The sequence below is a fragment of the Erinaceus europaeus genome, chromosome 11 (assembly GCF_950295315.1).
Source record: "Erinaceus europaeus chromosome 11, mEriEur2.1, whole genome shotgun sequence".
In the NCBI taxonomy this organism is placed as follows: Eukaryota; Metazoa; Chordata; class Mammalia; order Eulipotyphla; family Erinaceidae; genus Erinaceus; species Erinaceus europaeus.
Genome location: NC_080172.1, coordinates 54,149,898 through 54,158,654, shown reverse-complemented (window position 1 = coordinate 54,158,654; position 8,757 = coordinate 54,149,898). Strand labels below are relative to the sequence as shown.

The following is an 8,757-nucleotide window of genomic DNA, read 5'->3' as shown; positions in this document are numbered from 1 at the left end:
TATGCTATAACTAAATAAATATTTAAAAGATCCCCCCACCCCCCGCGCCCGGGAGTTGGGTTAAGCGCACGTGGCACAAAGCGCAAAGACCGGCTTAAGGATCCTGGGTTCGAGCCCCCAGCTCCCCACCTGCAGGGGAGTCGCTTCACAGGCGATGAAGCAGGTCTGCAGGTGTCTATCTTTCTCTCCCGGTCTCTGTCTTTCCCTCATCTCTACATTTCTCTCTGTCCTATCCAACAATAACAACAATAATAACTACAACAATAAAACAACAAGGGCAACAGAAAGGGAATAAAATAAATATTTAAAAAAGGATTTTTTCCCACCCCTACCTCCACCTCCTTCCTCCTGTCACCCCTTCCATCACCCCGCTGGGAGTTCTTCCTTCCGAGTTTGAGGGCGCTGTGAGCTCGGCCCCCTCCCCTAGGGGGAGGGTCGCGCGCGCGGGCCCGAGCCCCCCGCCCCCCGCGGGCCTCGGTTCTAACGAGCCGGCTGGGTCGAGAGTCCCAGGGAGGAGAGAGCGGCCTCGGTCTGCGAGCCCACGCCGCCCAGTCCCATGGTCCCCGCCGCCTGCGCGCTGCTCTGGGCCCTGCTGCTGAGTGAGGGGCCCCGGGCGGCGGGGGCCCACGACCAGACCCCCGGCGCGGTGCAGCCGGCCAGCGTCAGCTTCGAGGCCCCCTCCCGCAGCCGCTTGCCCCTGAGCCAGACCGCCTTCTCCCCCAAGTCCCGGGTGTCCCAGAGGTTCAAGGTGACTGCGGAGGATGAGGACGACCTGGCGGCCGAGGCGGACAGGCTGGCCAGCCCGGCCACCGCCGACCTGCTGGCCTCCACGGTGACCGGCATGAGCCGCTCACGGGGGCCAGACGAGGAGGACGAGACTCTGGAGGAGGGGGTGGTGATCGACGCCAGCAAGCCCAGAAACAAGTCCGAAGGGGCCAAATCCACCTCGGCGGACCGGACCAAGTCCACCTCGGCGGTGCCCGGCAGCAGCCCCCAGTCCAGGTTCCCGGCCAATGTCCAGGAGCCCGAGATCCGGGTGACCTCGAACCTGCAGCCGGCCAGCACCACCAGGTCCAAGGGCGGCGAGCAGGACTCGGAGGCCACCACCATCGAGACCACCCTGAGCCAGTGGACCACAGCCGGCTCCACACCATCGGGCTGGCCCTCCCTCTCGTCCGCCTCCCTGACCTCCACCGAGGACCTGCAGCTGCAGCTGCTTCCCTGGGGGCCGTGGCACTGTCACTGCAAGTCGGGCACCATGAGCCGTTCCCGCGCGGGGAAGCTGCATGGCCTCTCCGGGCGCCTGCGGGTGGGGGCTCTGAGCCAGCTGCGCACAGAGCATCGGCCCTGCACCTACGACCAGTGTTCCTGCAACCGGCAGCGCGAGGAGTGTCCCCTGGACACCAGCACTTGCTCCGGTCCCAGCTGCACCACTCAGACCACCACCCTCAGAATCAAAACCACCACCACTTCCACTACCTTCCCCTCCCTCAGTAGCAGACTCAGACCCGCACCGGCCCCCCCCATCCGCAACTCAGCCTTGGAGTTTTGGAAACGGGTCAGGATTGGGCTGGAGGACATTTGGAACAGCCTCTCTTCAGTGTTCACAGAGATGCAACCAGTAAGTGTGGGCCTGCCAGCCTGTGGATAAACTGTAAAAGTTCGGGTATACCAAACCCTGGCATTAAGCCAGCCTGCGAGCTGGTCTGAGTTGTGACCTGCCTTGGTTGTTGGTTCATTATGAGCACTGATTATCCAATTCCTCTTAGCCAGTGATCACACATATTTCCTGAGTAACTGCTAGTTATTAGGCAGTATGAACTATTGGTCATCAGATGATGACTGACCAAACTGTTAAGCTCAAGAATTCTTGGGCTGGGGAGATAGCAAAATGGTTATGCAAAAAAGTACTTTCACATCTGAGGCACCAAAGGTCCCAGTCCCCAGTGCCACCATAAACCCCCAAACCAGAGCTGATTTTTATCTCTGATAAAAATTAAAATAAAAACTTCTTGATGGGGCCAGGCCAGGTGGTGGCACACCTGGTTGAGCACACCTGTTACCATGCACAAGAGCCAAGGTTCTAGTCCCCAAGTCTCCAACTGCAGCAGAGAGCTTCATGAGAAGTGAAGCAGTGCTGCAGATGTCTCTATCCCTCCCTCCTCTCAATTTCTCTCAGTTCTATTTCCTTTTATTAAATAAAAGGAAAAAAGAATTTTTAGTGCACATGTAATTAAGGGATGTGGAAGCTATTAACAAATATTTAGCTTATAAATGTAGTTTAACAGTGGACTGAGGGAGACAACATAATGGTTATGCAAAAAGATTTTTATATCTGAGGCTCATAAGTCCCAGGCTTAGCCCCTGCACCACCATAAGCAAGAGTTGAGTAGTGCTCTGGTACCTCTCTCTCTCTCTGTGTGTGTTTCTTTCTTTATCTCTCTCTTGCTTAGAGATTCTGGTTTGAGCTCCTGGCTCCCCACCTGCAGGGAGGTCACTTCACAAGCAGTGAAGCAGGTCTGCAGGTGTCTTTCTCTCTCCTTTGTTGTTGTAGCGGTCTGGTGTCGGGCTGCACCGTGGAGAAGAGAGTGGACATCCAGAGCAAAGGGGTACACAAATCTTTATTTATTTTATTTTTTTAAATATTTTTATTTTATTTATTTTTTCCCTTTTGTTGCCCTTGTTGTTTTTAATTGTTATAGTTATTATTGTTGTCGTTGTTGTTGGATAGGACAGAGAGAAATGGAGAGAGGGAGGGGAAGACAGAGAGGAGGAGAGAAAGATAGACACCTGCAGACCTGCTTCACCGCCTGTGAAGCGACTCCCCTGCAGGTGGGGAGCCGGGGTTCGAACCGGGATCCTTATGCCGGTCTTCGTGCTTTGCGCCACCTGTGCTTAACCCGCTGCACTACAGCCCGACTCCCTATTTAAAAAAATTTTTTTTTATATTTTTATTTTATTTATTTTTTCCCTTTTGTTGCCCTTGTTTTTAATTGTTGTAATTATTATTGTTGTCGTTGTTGTTGGACACAAATCTTTATTATAGGATGGGGGGGTGGCTCAGGCCACGTGGAGTCAGCTGACAATGGCTGTCCCCACTACCTGACCATGGTGCGAGAGAAGGGGGAGAGATCTGAGAGAGGGGGAGCTGAGAGCCCAGAGAGAGGGGGGGGGTGAGGAGGCTTTTTATTGGGCGACAACCAGGGGTGACATGTGGGGCCAGGATTGGTTGAAGGGGGCACTGCTAGGATTTCGTGGGGCGTAGTAAAAGTTGGGGGCGGAGACTGCATCAGAATAATTCCTCAGCAACATCTCCTCCTATCCCTTTATATCTAAATGGACACAGTAAAGAAAAATGGAATGGAGCAGGCTTAAATGTTTTAGAGGAATGCCGTGCTCAGGTGGTAAGATGTAGGACTTTCTGTGGAGGAGGGAAGGCTTAAATGGCTGCCAACCTTGTGAGATTTATGCGTCCTCCTGTGCTCAACCCCTCTTTAGAGAGAGAGACTTACCTGGAGAGACTCATCTCATAGGTTTAAGCGCAGCCTGCTCAACCATCTCTTCACAATATCTCTACATCTTTTCTATCTTTCTATCTAGTCATAGCATAAGATGGTTCAAAGTCTGTAAAAGACTATCATGGAGCAGAAACCTTTTGGGCATAAACCTAAATGATATAACAAAACAGGAAGGGACAAGCCTGGTGGCGTGCGCCTGTAGTCCCAGCTACTTGGGAGGCTGAGGCTGGAGGATCGCTTAAGCTCAGGAGTTCTGGGATGCAGTGCGCTATGCCGATGGGGTGTCCACACTAAGTTCGGCATCAATATGGTGACCTCCCGGGAGCGGGGGACCACCAGGTTGCCTAAGGAGGGGTGAACCGGCCCAGGTCGGACAACACTCCTTCTCTGTCTTCCCCTCCCCTCTCAATTTCTCTCTGTCCTGTCCAACAAAAACAACAGCAATGGCAACAATAACAAGGGCAACAAAATGGGAAACATGGCCTCTAGGAGCAGTGGATATATAGTGCATGGGCACTGAGCCCCAGTGATAACCGTGGAGGCAATAAATAAATAAATAAATATTTAGCTTATGATAAATATTTATGATAAATAAATAAATATTTAGCTTAGTAATGATAGCCAATACTTGAGGTCTTAGTATGTACATTTACCTGACCAGTCCTCACAACAATCCTGTGAAGGTTAAAGATGAATAGGCTGTCATGTAAGAGGACTTGCGCTCAAGCTCCTGGCCACCACATGGGAGGCCAATGCATGGGAAAATTACTTTTTTTTGTTTCTTTCTCTCTTCTCCCACCCAACTTCAATATTATTGAGGGAATGTTGACTTACAGGGTTGTTGTTGTTACAAGGGTACATTGCCACATTTCCCCAAGATAAGTGAAAATACACTTCACCTTCTACCTAATCATCATCCTGTTCTACCACCAGGGTTTAGTGCCCCCAATTTTCCCTTAGTGCTCTTCCCTTCCCCCTTCTGAGTCCCTGAATCTGCTACAATAGACTATGGTCCATTGGAGGCTTCACCCTGTATTGTCCCTTGCTTTGTTTCTTAGAGCCCATCTGTGAATGAGATCCTCCAGCATTTGTCCTCTTTCTGGCTTGTCTAATTCAATGATTCACTCTAGTTCCTTTCATGTTGTAGCAAAGGAGAGAATGTCACTGTTTCTTACAGCTGTGATATATATCTTATAACTTCTTTAACCATTGTTCTTTTTAAAAAATATTTATTCATTTTCCCTTTTTGTTGCCCTTGTTGTTTTATTGTTGTAGTTATTATTGTTGTTATTGATGTTGTCATTGTTGGATAGGACAGAGAGAAATGGAGAGAAGAGGAGGAGACAGAGGGGGGGAGAGAAAGATAGACACCTGCAGACCTGCTTCACCTGATTCACCAGGTGAATCAACTCACCTGCAGGTGGGGAACTGGGGGCTTGAACAGGGATCCTTATGCCGGTCCTTGTGCTTTGCCATCTGAGCTTAACCTCTGCGCTACCGCCTGACTCCAACCATTGTTCTATTATTGTTGGACACTCAGGTTGTTTCCAAATGTTGGCTATTACAAATAGCACTACCACGAACATGGGTGTGCGTAGATCTCTTCAGATAGGTCTTTTTTTTTAAATTTATTTCTTTATTGGGGAATTAATGTTTTACATTCAACAGTAAATACAATAGTTTGTACATGCATAACATTCCCCAGTTTCCCATTTAACGATACAACCCCCACTATGTCATCTATCATCCTTCATGGACCTGTATTCTCCCCACCCACCCATCCACCACCCCAGAGTCTTTTACTTTGGTGCGATATGCCAATTCCATTTCAGGTTCTACTTGTGTTTTCATTTCTGATCTTGTTTTTCAACTTCTGCCTGAGAGTGAGATCATCCCATATTCATCCTTCTGTTTCTGACTTATTTCACATAACATGAATTTTTCCAGATAGGTGTTTCTGTGTTCTTTGAATAGATACCTAGGTCATGTGGTAGGTTCATTTCCCCCCCCCCCCTATTTTATTTGTTTATTGGATAGAGAACTCGAAAGAGAAGGGGGAGAGAAAAAGAAAGAAACTGATCTGTTGCACTGTTTCACCACTTGTGAAGCTTCCCCTTGCATATGGGGGACCAGCAGGTTGAACCTGGGTCCTTGTCTTTTTTTTTAACCAGAGCACTGGTCAGCTCTGGCATATGGTGGTGCAGGGGATTGAACATGGGACTTCGGAGCCTCAGGCATGACAAGTCTGTTTGTATAACCATTATGCTATCTACCCCTCTTGGATCCTTGTCCACGGTAACATATATGCTCAAACAGGCACGCCACTCTCTGGCCTCTTTTTCACCCTTTTGATGTAAGTCATTTCCACAGGGACGAGGTACTAAGTAGAATCTTCACCACAGTGGAGAAATGTGGTTATCTCCCCTCTGTCTGACATCGGCTATCTAAAGAAAAAAAAAAAAATTCCACTGGCAGTAGTGGAATCCTGCTGGTGCAGAGTTACCGGTAACACTGATGATTGAAAAAAAAAATGTTGATGGCCGCCATCCTCATGACATCATAGATGACATCAACAGTGGTGCTGTGGAATGCCCAGCTAGTTAAGAATTACAAAGGAAGATGCTTCAATAAAAGATTATTTGAAAAAAAAAAAAAGAATAAAAAAAGGAGTGGGCATAGATAGCATAATGATTATGCAAACAGATTCTCTTGCCTGAAGCTCCGGGGTCCCAGTTCAATCCCCCACAGCACCATAAACCAGAGCTGAGCAGTGCTCTGGTAAAATTAAATTTTTTTACCAGAGCGCTGTTCAGCTCTGTCTTATGGTGGTACAGGGGATTGACCTGGGACTTTGGAGCCTCAGGCAAGAGAGTCTTTTTGCATAACCATTATGCTATCTACCCTCTGCCCTAATTTTTTTTTTAACTTTAAAAAAAAAAAAAAGGTTTGAGGGAGTTGGGTGGTAGCACAGTGGGTTAAGCGCACGTGGAGCGAAGCGCAAGGGCCAGCGTAAGGATCCTGGTTCAAGCCCACGGCTCCCCACCTGCAGGGGAGGCGCTTCTCAGGCAGTGAAACAGGTCTGCAGGTGTCTCTCTTTCTCTCCCCCTCTGTCTTCCCCCTCTTTCTCCATTTCTCTGTCCTATCCAACAACAACAACATCAATAACAATAATAACTACAACAATAAAACAAGGGCAACAAAAGGGAATATTTTTTAAAAAGTAAGAAACCAGAGTTTATAAAGCTAGCAAGTAACAGAATCAAAAAGGATTTAACCCTGACTTACCTGACACTAGTGCTTGTGGTTTATCTGTTGTTTTGTTTTTTGGTGAGCAAAATACAGAGAAACAGAGAGAGAGAGAGAGAACAGAGCACTTAGCTCTGGCCTCTAGTAGTGTCCAGGATTGAACCTGGGATTTCAGAGCCTCAGGAATGGAAGTTTTTTTTGCATAACGATTATGCTACCTCCCCCATCCTTTAATTTTTTAAGGCTTTATTTATTGAGAGAGAACTAGAATATCACTCTGGCACATGCAATGCTGAAGACTGAATTCAAGACCTAAGGCCCCACCAGTGCTCATACTTTAAAAAAAAAAAAAAAAAATATATATATATATATTGAATAGAGGCAGAGAGAAATTGAGAGAGGAGGGGGAGATAGTGAGGGAGAGAGACAGAGAGACACTTGTAGCCCTGCTTCACCACTTGTGAAGCTTTCCCCCTGCAAGTGGGGGCCAGGGGCTTGAACCTGTGTCCTCACACACTGTAATATGTGCACTTAACCAGATGCGCCACCGCCTGGCCCCCTAAATATATATTTTTTAATATTTATTTATTCCCTTTTTTTGTGCCCTAGTGCTCATACTTTTAACCACCATTATTCTACAGAACTGCCCCCACTGGACTCACCCTCCACAATCTATAAGTCCTCAAAGCTAGTCCAAAAGAGCTTCCAAAAGTTCTGATTGATTAGGTGATCAATTACTCTCAATGATGATAGGACTTTCAGGGAGAAGCAAAGGACAATAAAATGTATAATTGGTCATTCTGATTTCTGGCTTTATCTCTATCCTTAGGTGTTCAGTGCCAGCCAGCACAAATAAGCCATATAAACATGTGACAGAAGTCTGGAGGGCATGAGGGACTTCTGGGCAGAGGGAGAGGAAGCAAGAATGGGCAAAGAATACAGATATGGTGATAAATGTCTCCTTTTCTCTATTTTGTCTCCTTCCCCAGATAGACAAAAACCAGAGGTAATGGCCACTCCATCTGCAAGAAGAGCAGGTGTCAACTCCTCAACCTCTTCTCTCAATTCCTGCACCCACTGGATATTTTTAGTACAGACAAACAAAACTAGCAAACACAATTCTTTGGTCTGGTGTCTTTTTACAAAGGTATCTGAGAATGGAGAGACCACAGATCTCATGAACCTTAAGACACAAACTGCTCAGCTTGCAGCAGCTGGCCTGGTCCCCTCTCCCCTTCCACCCAGGATAGAAATGTTGCTCAGCTTCCTGGCTTACAAACAAGCACTTCTTTGAGACTTCAGCATCTCAGCTGAATGCCAAGAAAAGGGGACAAGAACAAGGAGTCGAACCCTTAGAAGATACCTAAGAGAGAGCCGGGTGGTGGTGCACCTGATTGAGCTCACACATTATCAGGCCTAAGAACCTGGGTTCTAGCCCCCAATTCCCACTTGCAGGAGGGAAGAAGCTTCAGAAGTGGTGAAGCTGAAGCACTTCTCCCTTTCTAGCTCTTCCTCATCTTTCAATTTTTGTCCTAATTAAAAAAAAAAAAAAAAGGAAAAATGGCCACTATAGAGGCACTGAGCCCCAGCAATAATCTTGGTAAAAAAAAAAAAAAAAAAAACCAAAAACAAGGGCATAATGGATATGCATAATGCATGTGCAAAAAGACTATCATGCCTGAGGCTCCAAATGCCTAGGTTTAATGCCCCACACCATCATCAGCCAAAGCTGAGGAGGGTTGAGATTAAAAAAAAATAAAAAGGCTTTCATGCATGAGGAACCATACGACCCAGGTTCAATCACTAGTACCACAAGCCTTAGCTGAGCTGTGCTCTAGTCAAAAATAAAATAAAAAAAGGGAGTTGGGCGGTAGCACAGCGGTTAAGCGCACGTGGAGCAAAGTGCAAGGACCTGAGTAAGGATCCCGGTTCAAGCCTGTCTCCCCACCTGCAGGGGAGCTGCTTCACAGGCGGTGAAGCAGGTCTGCAGGTG

General features: G+C 47.5%; 1 protein-coding gene across 1 annotated transcript; it reads left to right on the top strand.

Moving 5' to 3' along the window:
• Nucleotides 1-427: 427 nt before the first annotated feature.
• Nucleotides 428-7,883, top strand: C11H1orf56 (chromosome 11 C1orf56 homolog). Its single transcript, XM_007531581.3, has 2 exons — nt 428-1,621; nt 7,754-7,883. The coding sequence occupies exons 1-2, from the start codon at nt 557-559 to the stop codon at nt 7,772-7,774; spliced, it is 1,086 nt and encodes a 361-aa protein (XP_007531643.1). The 5' UTR covers nt 428-556; the 3' UTR covers nt 7,775-7,883.
• Nucleotides 7,884-8,757: the final 874 nt, after the last annotated feature.